Source organism: Drosophila guanche, unplaced genomic scaffold (assembly GCF_900245975.1).
Source record: "Drosophila guanche unplaced genomic scaffold, DGUA_6, whole genome shotgun sequence".
Taxonomy (NCBI): domain Eukaryota; kingdom Metazoa; phylum Arthropoda; class Insecta; order Diptera; family Drosophilidae; genus Drosophila; species Drosophila guanche.
In genome coordinates, this window is record NW_022995773.1 from 249,333 (window position 1) to 264,674 (window position 15,342).

A 15,342-nucleotide genomic window follows, 5' to 3' on the forward strand; every position below is an offset into this window, starting at 1 on the left:
GACTGACAGAAGAAGAGGAAAACCAACAACAAAACACTTGTGAAGTAGAGCAGAGTGTAGCTGGAGCTTTCAAAAAAAAAAAATATAAAACGAGAAGTGACGTGTGAGACGCACAACGTCACAACTTTTATACAGGCAGGGGGAGGGCAGAGGCAGGGGCCGAGTGAGGCAGAAGCCGAGTGTGAATGAGAGAATGTAAAAAGAACAACAAAAGCTGCGGGACAGGGTGGGTTTAGCCACTGGATATTAATTTCTCCATTGTTGCTATAATAATGATCCGATCGGATAACAATTTGGTGATCTGATAGATATGTACTGTAGGTTTGGGAGGTTTTTGCCCTTTTGCGGAGGCGGAAGGGGGCGGGGCTAATTTTTGAAATACACTGGTTTCAGTGTGAGCATACAGCAGTCCGGAGCCAACATTTGGTGGCTCTATCTCTTATAGTTTTTGAGAACTAACCGACAAACAAGACGGACGGACGGACGGACGGACAGACGGACAGACAGGCATGGCTCTATCGACTCGGCTATTGATACTAGTCGGAAACGTTTCCTTCTGTGCGTTACATACAACCGTTATTCACACAATTACAATATACCCTATTTATTCTTCGAGTACCGGGTATAAAAAATGGAACAAGGATCGGCAAATAGCGGTTGTAAGCATATATTACATTTTTTGTTGTTTCAAAATAACATTAAATTTATCAATATTGCAGAAAAGAAGAGAACAACAGGTGGCAGGGGGAAATAGTCATCGGAGATGGAGAGCCTGCTGATAGATCTCTGGCAGGAGAATATTGAAGATCTGCGTGGAGCCATGAAGGAGGCTGGGCTCGCGATTGGATGGGGAGATGTTCGAGTGAAAGTCGAAAATTTGCAAACAATACGGTGGAGTACCAGCCTTTATAATTGTGATGGTAGACTGCCTCAGCTCCTGGTGGTTTTTTTTCGATTTGACATCCATCTACAATAAAGGGAAAACCAATTTACATATTTATGTGCATATCTATAGATGTATAATGAATTGTTCTATTGCTTTCTTACCAATTGCACCTAGACACTGTGGAAATCCAATCTCTTCGAATCCTTGGACATTCGTCAAGTCGCTTCACATCTTTCAAAAAAATCCAAAGTTCCCCTTGGAGGGGCTCAGTGTGAAGAGCCTATTCTGAATTAAATTCAAGTTGTTTCAGTTATAATAGTCTTTTCCGATGTTAACTATCGTATTTTTATTTGTCCATTTCGATGAATTTAAAAAGGTGAGTACTTCTAGAATCTAGATCTCAATTGAAAAAATGTTTCCCATATGATCTAGAGTTGATGTTTGGAGTATGCTGAGTTTTTTTAATTCGTTGGCTGGTCAAAGCAGATTACTATGGGTTCCTAGCGGTATTTAGCTTACACATTCATTTTGATTAGAAAAAGATTCGCCGTAATAAAATATACGTTTTGCTTGGAGTTAAGATGTACATATATCTTCAAACTATCTCTCTGTACTCTTGTTGCTTATGCTTGACCAACATCGTCATTCTATGCTTCTTCATTCGCATTTTCTGCTTGTTCTGCAATGATGTGGAAAATGAATATCGTAATTTCTAAAGTAACATTTATGTTGCGCATACTCAGTTATTTGCAATATGAATGAGAAAGCGTTCTCAAGGTTAGGGAACTCTTCCATGCGTGCTCATAGAGATAAAGTTTTGTTGAATGTGATACATCGCATATTTATATACATATGTACAATGTATGACATGTTCTTCGGTTCTTTATATTGTATTAAACAAGCACAACGTTAAAAAACTAACTTATCTGTCTCCTTTACGCTCAACATAAGATACTTCCGTTACATCTACTAAGGCGTATGAAAAAAACGAGAAGGGACGTGTGAGACGCTTCTTACGCGTCACAACTTTTATACCCGGAACTCAGTACAACATCTGCACCTTAACGATGTTTTGTCAAATTTTAAATCTTTTCTTCATCTGTCATCTACATCTACAACACTTCTCACACCAACACGCTCCGTTAGCTCGCCGCCCTTCCCTAGACCATCACACTGCAGAAGGCAGAGGCACCGTCCGCACACAAAAAAAAAAAAAACAAATAAAAGCTGCGGGACGGGGTGGGTTAAAAGTCGGCAGAGGCATCGGCAGACCTAGCGGAAGATGCACGTAGTCGTTCCCCAGTGATCATTGCTGGCGATTTCAACGCATGGGCGACCGAGTGGGGAAGCACAAGGACAAACGCACGCGGAAGCGTCCTACTTGATGTGTTCGCGACCCTGAGTGTGGTGCTCCTGAATAAAGGAAGTACACAAACATACGTTAAGGGTGACCGTGGATCGGTAATCGACGTTACATTCGCCAGCCCCCAACTGTCACGGAGAGCCACCTACAAGGTCGCAAGTGTATATACGCATAGTGACCACCGGGCCATAACGTGCTGTATCGACGACGGACCCACCAGACGGACCGCAACCATAAGGCGCACAGCTTGGAAAACGGAGGACATGGACACCCAGTTCCTGCTCCTCATGTTCCGTCAAAGCAGCGAAAGTGTACACGGGAATGCAGAGCAGCAGGCAAAATCGCTAGGTACAGCAATGGAGACTGCCTGCGAAGCCGCCATGGTAAATGGGGGAAGCAAGCGAAAGCCAGTGCACTGGTGGTCGCAGGAAATAGCGGATCTGCGGAGAGGGAGCCACGCAGCAAGACGCGGCTACCAGAGGACCATGAAAAGAGCAAGGCGGAGACCACAAGACCCCCAAGCAGCACAGGAAGCGGCAGAAGCGCACTCCATCTACCACCAACAACGGGCACATCTCACCAAGGAGATCAAACGAAGCAAAGCAAACTGCTGGAAGGACCTCTGCAAGGAGGCAGACCTGCAGCTTTTGGCCTAGCCTACAAGATGGTGATGGGCAAACTGGCGCGCAAGGTAATGCCCACCTGCCCGGAATTATTGTCCAGAATCGTGGATACACTTTTCCCCACGCAACAGGAACTAGCCTACGTGCCCAGACACCGGGAGACCTCCACACCTTCACAGATCGGTGCGGAAGAGCTTTTAAAAGCGGCTAAGAGCATGAAGATCGGCAAAGCGCCAGGGCCCGACGGTATACCCGCCATAGCAGTCCGGGCGATAGCCACAACATACCCGGAAGCGATAGCGAAGACTTTTAACCAATGCCTGCATGAGCAAGTCTTCCCCACGGGCTGGAAGCGCCAGAGGCCCGTGCTTCTACCAAAGACTGGGAAGGACCCCGAAGACTCGGCTGGATACAGGCCTCTGTGCATGATCAGCGTAACGGAGAAGCTGTTCCAGCGAATCATCAAAAATAGGCTAGAAGCGGAAATTGACAACCTACAGGGACTATCTGAACTCCAATTCGGCTTTGGGAGAGGAGAAGCACCACCGACGCGATCAGAGCAGTGGTGGGTAAAGCCCGCGAAGCCATAGCTGGGAAGAGATGGCACGGTGGCACCAAGAAGTACTGCCTGGTAACTACACTAGATATAAAAAAATTCCTTTAACTCTGCGAGGTGGCCAAGCATCATTGCCGCCCTCTCCAGAATTGGTGTATCTGATTACCTGGTGGCCATAGTAGCTAGCTATTTCAAAAACAGAGTGTTGCTATTCGACACCTCGACGGGACAAAAACGACGACAAGTTATAGGAGGCGTTCCACAGGGGTCTGTTCTCGGCCCGCTTCTGTGGAACGTCATGTACGATGGCATCCTACGACTGGACACACCAGCCGGCTGCAGCATTGTTGGCTTCGCAGACGACATCGCGGTAGTAGCGGTACATAAAAACCTAACTGAAGTAGAGGAGAACACGAACGAGACCGTCAGACGAGTGATGTGCTGGCTCCAGGAAAACGTCCTCAGCCTAGCAGCGCACAAAACCGAATCGATCCTGTTTAGCACCAGGAAAAAGGTAGAGATAGCCAGAGTGGTTGTTGTCCCCGGCTATCAAGTACCTGGGAGTCCATCTAACCCACAGGCTTGGCTACAAGCAGCACCTGGAAGAAACCGGAGTCAATAACTTTCAGTCATGGTGCTGTGCAAATATGTTACAACTTAATGCCTCGAAGTGCAATGTAATGACTTTTTATCGCTCCAGCCCCTTCCTGGCTCCTTACACCCTCTGCGGTAGTTCTCTTGAGATAATTACATTGGTTGATGATCTAGGTGTTAAACTAGACCCCAAGTTAAAGTTTTCTGAACACATTTCTACCATGGTAAATAAAGCCATGGGTGTGCTTGGGTTTATAAAGAGGTGGTCAAAGGAATTTGAGGACCCCTATATAACGAAGACTCTCTATATCTCGCTTGTTCGTCCGATTTTAGAATACGACTCATGTGTATGGTGCCCCCAGTACAACATACATCAGGACCGTATTGAATCAGTACAGAAAAAATGTTTATTATTTGCCCTACGGGGCCTCAACTTGGATGCAACTGTGAGACTGCCATCCTACCGTAGTAGACTCCTTCTAATAAACCTTCCATCCTTAGTTAGTCGTAGAAAAATTCTTGGTGTAATTTTTATGCACAACTTGATCAAGGGGGATGTAGACAGCCCTGACTTGCTGATCCGCATAAACTTTACCATTCCCATTAGACCCACTAGAAACTATATTCCTTTGTTCCTTCCACTATGTAGATCGAATTATGCCTCACACGAACCCATTAGGGTTTTATGCTCGGATTTTAATTCCCTCTAGCACATTATATCCTCAACTAACTCCCCTCTCCCGTAGTTAGTTTCATTTTAGTTTTGTCTTGTTTCTGATTTTGGTAATTTTTGCTTGCTTAGCTATAGTAGCTCTAGTCTAGTTATGTTTAGCTCTAATTTTCCTCGAATATTAGCCTAACATCTATCTTTCCTGCATGCTCGCGACCGGTTCGGTTAATCGCGCCGCGCGTCATGCGGCAGCGCCCCTCGGTCGGTTTGGCGGGAGGAGGGCTGCGTTCTGCTGGGTTCCGCGCGTAACAGGCTTTGACTTGGTGTCGCATGGGCCACTTGATGGTGCAGTCATTGCATGTCAACGTCCAGACAAAGCCGGCAGGGCAGCAAGCGTGCTATCCGGCATAATGGCCAACATCGGCGGTCCAAGACTGCTCATCTGCTCTGTCGTCAGAGCCATCATTATGTACGCTGCTCAAATATGGGCACCAGCTATGGAGCTCCCAACGTACAGCCGCACCTGCAAAGCGGCCTACCGAAGATGTGCACTGAGAGTCATTAGCGCTTACCGCACCGTCTCCGAAGATGCGGCCCTAGTATTGGCCGGCATGGCGCCAATCGACCTTCTCGCCGCTGGAACCACCATCGAAGACCAGGCAATCCGCGAGGCGGAGACTCAACATAGATGGCAGGAGCGATGGCGTAACACACCCAACGGCATATATAGTCCCGGACATAGGGCCCTGGGTGTGTAGAACTTTTGGGGAGACTAACTTTTACCTAACGCAGCTTTTAACAGGACATAGGTGCTTTAAATTCTACCTACATAAATTTAAATGCGAGTCGGATCCGTTTTGTACGCACTGTGCACGGACCATAGAAGACGCTGAACATGTATTTTTTGTCTGTCCAAGATTCTCTGCTGACCGGGAAGAGCTAAGCCTAGACATTGGGAGGCCATTTATAGTCAATGACTTAATGGATATCCTGCTTAGCTCGCAAAACAATTGGGATGCCGCGAGCACCTACGCTGCAGAGATCATCCATTCCTTGCGTCGCGCTGAAAGACAGCGGGATCGAAATTCAAATCCTAGATAGGATCTAGTGATGGCTTTCATGCCATCTCCCTCTCTCGAAGTAATACTTAACGGTCGTACCGCGAGAGGGATACACCCATTTATGCTCTGTTCGCTGGTCAACAACAACTTTATGCCGTTGAACAACGTGGCGTTGTACCTGGATAGCGAGAAGAACCACCACGCGCCGGTGCCGCCACGTCTTGCAGATGGCCATCCAATGTCAGCTGTTTTTGCGGACATTGATTTCCGTGGTGGCCAGGCTGTGGCTCAGGTAGTGGAGACAGCGGTTATGGAGACAGAGATGGGCCCACATTTTGAGCAGAACAGTTATGAACAGTTCGACGCACCCGAGCAGAACGTTTCAGTGACGTCGTCTATGCAGGTCGTTAATAGTCAGGTGGAGAAGACCACATACGAACACAAACAGGTGGAAATATTGGGTATCATGACGCCCCTTAGCCAAGTGGCCAAAGAGGGTATTCCTTCTGCCGCCATCTATGAAAATTTCTTGTACGCAACTTTGATGGTCCAATGGTCTGCACATTCTGTGCAATAATGACCGATAGGTTTCACAGCAAATTTTTCGAAAGTGGCGCCAATTAGCGTTCAAAACCGAGTCTTGGTTAAAAGTCGGAAGAGTCAACGCCAGGGGGAGGGCAGAGGTAGGGGCCGAGTGAAGCAGAAGCAGAGTGTGAATGAAAGAATGTAAAAAGAGTACCAAAAACTGCGGGACAGGGTGGGTTTGGCCACTGGAAATTAATTGCCATTGTAGCTATAATAATGATCCAATCGGATTCATATTCGGTGATCTGAAAGATATGGCCATTCCCTACGGAATGGCTTTTTTAGTTTTATTTTATCTTCAAAACTGTAGATTTGGGAGGTTTTCGCCCTTTTGCGGGGGCGGAAGGGGGCGTGGCTCATTTTTGAAATACATTTGTAACAGTGTGAGCATACATAAGTCTGGATGCAACATTTGGTGGCTCTAGCTTTTATGGTCTCTGAGATCCAGGCGCTCAACAAGACGGACGGACAGACAGACATGGCTCAATCGACTCGGCTATTGATGCTGATCAAGAATATATAAGTTAACACATAAGAAATAACGTGTAAGAAATTAAGCACGAATGTTCATGTGTCACCCTAACTTTGCGCATAAGAAATACGAATTATCGTGGGCCGCCCTAACTTATCCTGTCTGATACTGAGGGCGCCGATGCAGTAGATGCCGTTGCAGCGGGTGGCTCTCCTATCTGATTGGGCGGCAGCGATCGCATGATTTTGTTTTGTGCGCGGCCGGGTAGCCGGATAAGTTGCGGTTTAGGTTTAGAAGTAAGCTTTAGTTTAGAATTGGACGAATAAATGAACGGAGCGTTCATATCTACTCCGACACGAGTCGTAAAACGTGTATTAATATAATTATACCTTTGAGCCTTAAGGGCCAACGAAATAGAGGGCAGTTACCCTCTCAACATAATCTTCGGTAGAAGACTTAGTTGCCAACGGCAACCACCGTCCCCCGCTACAAGAGCGGGCCACGGGAACCCGATCGCTGCCGCCGGAGCCAACGCAACGCATACCGCAGCTCGGACCAACACGACATCAAGACAACTGGCGCCCAACGAGATTTAGGATCCACGTCCCCAAGAAAAAATAACATGTAAGTGACTGTTCCGAAAAAATTAAGCTTGTGAGAGAATTTTTATTTCCCCATCGTTGATCGTTCATGATTTGGGACTATAGAAACAAAGTCGAATACGAAAGCGACGAGAGCCTAGACTTATTGTACCAGACCCCAGTCAGAACAGTACAGAATCAATTTAAAAACGATCCAGCCATGATAAAAGCGTTAGTAGAAGGCGCAATCAACACAGCCCTGGTCGAACAGGAACGACGACTGAGTGCAGAATTTGTCAGGGAACTCGAAAAAGTTAGAAATAGTGTGAGCGCCCTAACTTTAGGTGTCCCTCAGGTGGAAACTTATAAGAGAGTGACCATTGACACTAATATAAAATGTGAAGTGAAACTAGATATCATAAAATCAGTACCAACTTTCAACGGGAATCATGAGGAATATGTGTCAGGGAGACAATCTGCTCTAGATGCGTACGAAGTTTTCAAAAACTACACTGTTAGTCAGACACACTACGAGGCTGTGGCCATCATAAAAAATAAAATCTGTGGAACAGCTCGAGCATTGCTCACATCGCACAACACGGTGCTCAATTTTGATGCAATCATAGCTAGACTCGATTGCACATATGCGGACAAAACATCCCTACGAGTATTACGTCAACACTTGGAAATGGAATATTATGACGAAGTCAAGTGAAAGCTAACGCTCGTCACTAACAAATTGGCCATAACTCATAATGAGGAGGCAGCTACCATTCTCAACGAGGAAATCAGGAATGATGCTTTACACGCATTCATAGCGGACCTCAAGAGGCAGCTAAAATTGTTCATTCTCCCGGCACANCAAATACAATATACCCTATTTATTCTTCGAGTACCGGGTATAAATAGATAAAAGATATAAATGCCATTCCGTAGGAAAGAACCATATCTATCAGATCACCGAAGTGGGATCAGATTTAATCAATGTTAAAGCCAGAATGACAGACAGACATGCCTCAATCGACTCGGCTATTGATGCTGATCAAGAATATATAAGTTAACACATAAGAAATAACGTGTAAGAAATTAAGAACGAATGTTCATGTGTTCAGAACAGTACAGAATCAATTTAAAAACGATCCAGCCATGATAAAAGCGTTAGTAGAAGGCGCAATCAACACAGCCCTCGTCGAACAGGAACGACGACTGAGTGCAGAATTTGTCAGGGAACTCGAAAAAGTTAGAAATAGTGTGAGCGCCCTAACTTTAGGTGTCCCTCAGGTGGAAACTTATAAGAGAGTGACCATTGACACTAATATAAAATGTGAAGTGAAACTAGATATCATAAAATCAGTACCAACTTTCAACGGGAATCATGAGGAATATGTGTCAGGGAGACAATCTGCTCTAGATGCGTACGAAGTTTTCAAAAACTACACTGTTAGTCAGACACACTACGAGGCTGTGGCCATCATAAAAAATAAAATCCGTGGAACAGCTCGAGCATTGCTCACATCGCACAACACGGTGCTCAATTTTGATGCAATCATAGCTAGACTTGATTGCACATATGCGGACAGAACATCCCTACGAGTATTACGTCAACACTTGGAAATGGAATATTATGACGAAGTCAAGTGAAAGCTCACGCTCGTCACTAACAAATTGGCCATAACTCATAATGAGGAGGCAGCTACCATTCTCAACGAGGAAATCAGGAATGATGCTTTACACGCATTCATAGCGGGCCTCAAGAGGCAGCTAAAATTGTTCATTCTCCCGGCACAGCCCAAGGATTTGCCATCCGCCTTAGCTCTAGCTCCGCTACTTATGCAAAGGCGATCGAGGAAAAAAACCATTCAGGCGACGGCAATATACAGGCCAGGCAAGGTAGAGGTCAGGAAAAGAACCCACATTTTGTGGGAAAAAGTAATCAAAATAGGCAGCAACAGGGTGATCCTTGGCCAAAGCCAAACGATAAAGAGGCCCCACAACAAAACCAAGTGCAGCCTGAGAAGGTTGACCCATCGATGTCTAGGTTTAGGCAACAGACCAAGTGGGGGAAAACACAGAGCGAACATGTCAGATCGTATATCTGGGCAAAGACGCCAACGGATAACTAATATAATACATCAGGCCCCTAACCAAGGGGAACAAGAATATGAAAACTTAGCCGAGACCGCGGTTGCGGATATTGACGAAGAAAGTGACTCGGCAATTGCCGTTCGTCGAGCGACAGTTGGCTGGCAGAACACTAAAAATTTTAATCGTAAAGCCCGTAAAGGAGCTGAAAAACGTAACTTCGGTCGACACCCCCTTCACCGTGAGCTGGATACATGGCTACATGGATACAGGGATACAGGATACAGGGAAATCGACGATGTTCTACGAGAACAAATTGGGAAAATATGTTATGTCTATGTAGATGATGTAATAATTTTTTCCGAAAACGAAAATGATCACGTTAAACACATCGGCACAGTGCTACAACGACTCTGCGATGCAAACATGAGAGTGGCCCCAGAAAAGAAAAAGTTCTTTAAAGAAATCGTAGAGTTCTTAGGCTTCATAGTTACCAAGGGAGGAGCCAAGACCGACCCAGAAAAAGTAAGGGCAATAAAGGAATACACTGAACCCAAAACCTGGTTCAGTCCCAGGTCCTTCCTCGGGCTGGCGAGCTATTACAGGAGCTTCGTCAGAGATTTCGCGACAATAGCGAGACCCTTAACCGCATTACTCAAAGGAGAAAATGGCAGTCAGTCCAAGAAAGTTGAGATTCTGTTCGGTGAAACGCAACGCAACGAATTCGACCGTCTGCGAAACATTTTGGCGTCAGAGGACGTCATCCTTACGTACCCTGATTTCAAACTACCCTTCGATCTAACTACCGATGCCTCAGCAAGTGGCATTGGGGCGGTTCTGTCCCAAAACGGCAGGCCAATCACAATGAAATCGCGAACACTAAAAGATTGCGAATTACACTACGCCACAAACGAAAGGGAGTTGTTGGCAATTGTATGGGCTATAGGGAAGTTACAAAATTACTATTACGGTACCAAGGAAGTAAGAATCTTTACCGATCACCAGCCCTTAACATTTGCTGTGTCCGATAGGAACACAAATGCCAAAATAAAACGGTGCAAAGCCTTTATAGAGGAACATAACGCTAAGGTGTTCTATAAACCGGGTAAGTCCGATGCTGCCACGGTGAAAAGCGGGCTCTCTGTCTTACACAGTGGAAACCACGAATAAGCCCCTCAAGTGTTTCAGAAACCAAATAATTCTGGAAGAAGCTAGCCAGCCTCTGCGTCAAAACTTCATAATTTTCGGCGGCAAAACCCGCCACATTATTCATTTTATGTTTTTATATTTATCTGAAAAGATTTGTCTGTAAAAGGTGGATTTGGTAACAATGTTGATAATACGGCAGCAACGAAGTCGAGAAGCGACGGCGTTTCCATAATATGCATACTGTTTTGAATAAAGCAGTATAAAATCTGCATTTAAAACAATTACAGCATTCAAATACAATAACAACTTTTATTGATATATTTATTTTCTCCAACCCCCAAGGGTCCGGCCACCAATCCCCACCCCTCATTTTGCACATGTTGCGGCAGGTCAGGTTCATACGCCAAGCCCCGAAAACAAAATCAAATCATCAAAACGAATTTTCGTTCCATCGCTCTTCAGAAAGTCAGCTCACCAACACATACATTACTTGTATGTCCGTGTGAATCAAGACAAACCCGGTTTGGAGCGCTAAAAAATCATTGGCTACACGAACTTATACAAATGTAGCTGGGACTTCTAGCTGCGTGCTCTACACGCACTAATACACATGTAGCTGGGACTTCTAGCAGCGTGTTCTACACGCACTAATACTTGTAGCTGCGACAGAGTTGGCAGAGGCCTGGGACTTCGAGGCACACATTGAGCGGTGACGTTTCGCTTGGCTCAAATTGAGAGTCTACTATACTATTTGGTTAGTGTCTAAGATCTAAGATGTGAAAAAACAAACCGCTACCTCTGAAAAAATGGTTAAATAAATACCAGATTTTACAAATTCCTCAAAAAAAAATGAATCCTGAATATGATTCATGGACCGTGTGGCACTAGTGCGGCAAGTGTTCCAAACGGTTTCCACGAAAATTGACGGCAGAGACCATTACAGGCAACGATGGTTATCCATTGTATCGGCGTCGATGGAAGAACTGTCACAACTAAAGTGAAAGGAAACGATTTCGTAGTTGACAACAGTTGGATTGTTCGCTAAGGTGTTCTATAAACCGGGTAAGGAAATCTTTGTGGCCGACGCCCTGTCCCGACAAAACATAAATAAACTACAAGAAGAGCCTCAGTCCGATGCTGCCACGGTGAACAGCGGGCTCTCTGTCTTACACAGTGGAAACCACGGATAAGCCCCTCAACTGTTTCAGAAACCAAATAATTCTGGAAGAAGCTAGCCAGCCTCTGCGTCAAAACTTCATAATTTTCGGCGGCAAAACCCGCCACATTATTCATTTTATGTTTTTATATTTATCTGAAAAGATTTGTCTGTAAAAGGTGGATTTGGTAACAATGTTGATAATACGGCAGCAACGAAGTCGAGAAGCGACGGCGTTTCCATAATATGCATACTGTTTTGAATAAAGCAGTATAAAATCTGCATTTAAAACAATTACAGCATTCAAATACAATAACAACTTTTATTGATATATTTATTTTCTCCAACCCCCAAGGGTCCGGCCACCAATCCCCACCCCTCATTTTGCACATGTTGCGGCAGGTCAGGTTCATACGCCAAGCCCCGAAAACAAAATCAAATCATCAAAACGAATTTTCGTTCCATCGCTCTTCAGAAAGTCAGCTCACCAACACATACATTACTTGTATGTCCGTGTGAATCAAGACAAACCCGGTTTGGAGCGCTAAAAAATCATTGGCTACACGCACTTATACAAATGTAGCTGGGACTTCTAGCTGCGTGCTCTACACGCACTAATACACATGTAGCTGGGACTTCTAGCAGCGTGTTGTACACGCACTAATACTTGTAGCTGCGACGTTGGCAGAGGCCTGGGACTTCGAGGCGCACATTGAGCGGTGACGTTTCGCTTGGCTCAAATTGAGATTCTACTATACTATTTGGTTAGTGTCTAAGATCTAAGATGTGAAAAAACAAACCGCTACCTCTGAAAAAATGGTTAAATAAATACCAGATTTTACAAATTCCTCAAAAAAAAGTTCTGCCATAGAAAAACCCAATAGTCATCAGACAAATTTACATATTTGAAAAAAACACTACTCGACAAGATTTTAAGCTTTCAAATTTAAAATTTTCTACATTTTTTCTACATATGACATCTACATCAGTTCTCACTCCAAGTTGAAAGTAGCAGCAGCGAGTTAGCAGCGGGATGTTGTTAACAGCCAGAAAGCATCGGTGTATTCCAGAGAAAACTGCAGAAAAGCACGCTCATATTGTGCCGCCAATCGAATCCTTCCGCGATTGGCGTTCCGAACTCTTCAAGTCCGAGTGTCCACTTATCCATATGTACATATATTCTTATGTACAATTGTCCGATCTCGCTAACAATTTCCGTGTCAAGTTATCCGCTACACAGCCATAATATCCAACACGTACATATGTATGTGCATGTTTTTCTGATCAGCACGCACACACCACGCCCCCAATAAAACACTCCACCGAAATTATTTATTGGCGTTTTTTATTAACTTCCATAGAATTGTATATTCTTACATTCTTATTGTCACTGAATATCTATACATATAAAAGAAAGTCGTATTTTGTAAAGCACTTATAACTCGAGAACGGCTCGACCGATTGCCATGGTTTTTGATTTGTTGGATTTGTTTCCGTCGCGAGTAGCAGAATACATATTAAAAACAACTTATGGCCTGCTTGTTGCGGCCTTAAAGCCAAAACTTTATTTTTTTCTGAAGACATCATGTGTGTGTTCAGAAATTTGTCTAAAAAGTTCATTTGTGGTTCATTTTTATTTGTTTAATCATATTTAATATTTGTTTTATTTATTTGTTTAATTTTGTATTCATCATTTTAATAACAATGCCGCGTCCTAGAAGATCCAATCTTTCCCAGCGAAGCCGTAATGCAATTATGCAACGGAATATAGCGAGTCAATTATCTGAAATTGCACGAGAACAGCGCCGCGTTAATATGGAGCAAAGAAGGGCCTTAATTCGTGCTTCTCAAACACAAGAGCAAAGAGAGAGCAATCGTCGAACTTTTCGTACAGAAGAACAGATGAATAATCTTCGAAGTGCAAGAAGAAATGGTTTGAATCGAGCAGCGTTTCTGTATGATTGCACCATCGACTACAGCTTGCATCGTTTAGTTCCGGACAAACATCAAGTGATCGACACGACATCACCGCACGTGTTTTCCGGCAAAAAATTCGCAAAAAATGCGGAGATTTCTGCTTCTGAAATCGATCCAGACCTACATGATGTTGTAGTCACGAATATGATTCATGGACCGTGTGGCACTAGTGCGGAAAGTGTTCCAAACGGTTTCCACGAAAATTGACGGCAGAGACCATTACAGGCAACGATGGTTATCCATTGTATCGTCGTCGATGGAAGAACTGTCACAACTAAAGTGAAAGGAAACGATATCGTAGTTGACAACAGTTGGATTGTTCCATATTCGCCACTTCTTTCCAAAACATTCAAAGCACATTGTAATGTTGAGTATTGCAATTCGGTCAAGTCAATTAAATACATTTGCAAATATGTCACGAAAGGGAGCGACATGGCGGTTTTTGGTATCCAAACATCCAATACCAACGATGAAATCACGCGCTATCAAGTTGGTACTTTTTTGTTTCTATCTATATAAACATATTATTTTGTATCATTGTTTTACGTTCATCAGAGCCTAAATTAGTTCAGCTAAAAAGTAACACGACATTCATTGACTGTTAGGCGGTGCGAAGTTCGCCGGGTCACCTAGTTTGTAATAAATAATACCGCAGAAATAACGATTACTTCACATCTACATACCACACTTGGGATATGTATACACCTACGCGTTAGTCAGATACGCGGTACCAGCACTCCGCTGCTTATGAAAATTTCGTGATTACCGAGATTCTAAGCATTCCGGCGCACCTGAAGCGACCCACAGCCAAAAGAATTTCTCCCAAATCCGGGATAAATTCATCCGACAAGAGGCACAGCTTGCCTCGCAGCCTTTTTGCATTTTTAACGCGCCAATTTTCTAATTGCCAGAAAAATAGAGGTGACAAACGCAAAAAACCTAATGGTGGCAAAAATAAAAATATCGCTCACGGGTCTCTTATCCATCCGAGCAGTTAATATTTTTGCGAAAATCGTTTTGTCCATCACCCACTACGACTAAATAAAATCCAATACCGATATATAAAAATATCGTAGTCTAGTGCGGATTCCGATTTCGTCTTTTGGTGCATTAAAACCACTGCCAATAAGAAAATATCCTTTTTCTTGAGGCATATCGTCCGATAGTTTTCTTATGCTTGACAGAGAAACAATTCTTGTTTTTCTACCTCTGGGGCGGTTTCCATCCCAGCCTCATCCGCACATGCCATCAACGCCGACCCCAGGTACTCCAAGGGCCTTCACGAGTGCCACGGCGACGAAAAAATCGGTTCTGTTTCCTTCGCCGATCACGCATAACGTGCTTTCACCTCAAAACCCGAAACTAGACGATTCTCGCCCCACACTTCCAATGGCACAGTCGACCGTCACCTCCGCACTGCTGAGTTTGAGACCTGTTCGGTGGCAATATTGTGCGAGTCCCCTGATGTCCAACAGGAAGTTCAGGACATGTATGGCGAATGCTATGAGGGTTACGAGCGGTGCGTAGCGGACCTCATTGCCCAAATCGACCGCCCAGCAGTCCGTCCTCCCGCGCCGCAACCCCCCC

The 15,342-nt window shown here is 44.5% G+C and overlaps 1 protein-coding gene and 2 long non-coding RNA genes across 3 annotated transcripts in view; 1 reads left to right on the forward strand and 2 right to left on the reverse strand.

Annotated features, from left to right (window-relative positions):
• The first annotated feature begins 584 nt into the window (after positions 1-584).
• Positions 585-1,008, forward strand: LOC117591317. The gene is made up of 2 exons (XR_004574378.1): positions 585-659; positions 720-1,008. It is a non-coding gene; the product is annotated as an uncharacterized LOC117591317 (long non-coding RNA).
• Positions 660-1,846, reverse strand: LOC117591319. Its single transcript, XR_004574383.1, has 3 exons — positions 1,626-1,846; positions 1,048-1,565; positions 660-967 (listed from the first exon to the last, which is right to left on the reverse strand). It is a non-coding gene; the product is annotated as an uncharacterized LOC117591319 (long non-coding RNA).
• Positions 1,847-3,418: 1,572 nt separating this feature from the next.
• Positions 3,419-15,342, reverse strand: part of LOC117591315 — a 21,736-nt gene continuing 9,812 nt past the window's right edge. Inside the window, exons 3-4 of the mRNA XM_034284522.1 lie at positions 14,717-14,723; positions 3,419-3,428 (exon numbers count right to left, since the gene is read on the reverse strand). Coding sequence (XP_034140413.1) covers position 14,723 — 1 coding nt within the window. The 3' untranslated portion in view covers positions 3,419-3,428; positions 14,717-14,722. The remainder of the gene's footprint in view (positions 3,429-14,716; positions 14,724-15,342) is intronic.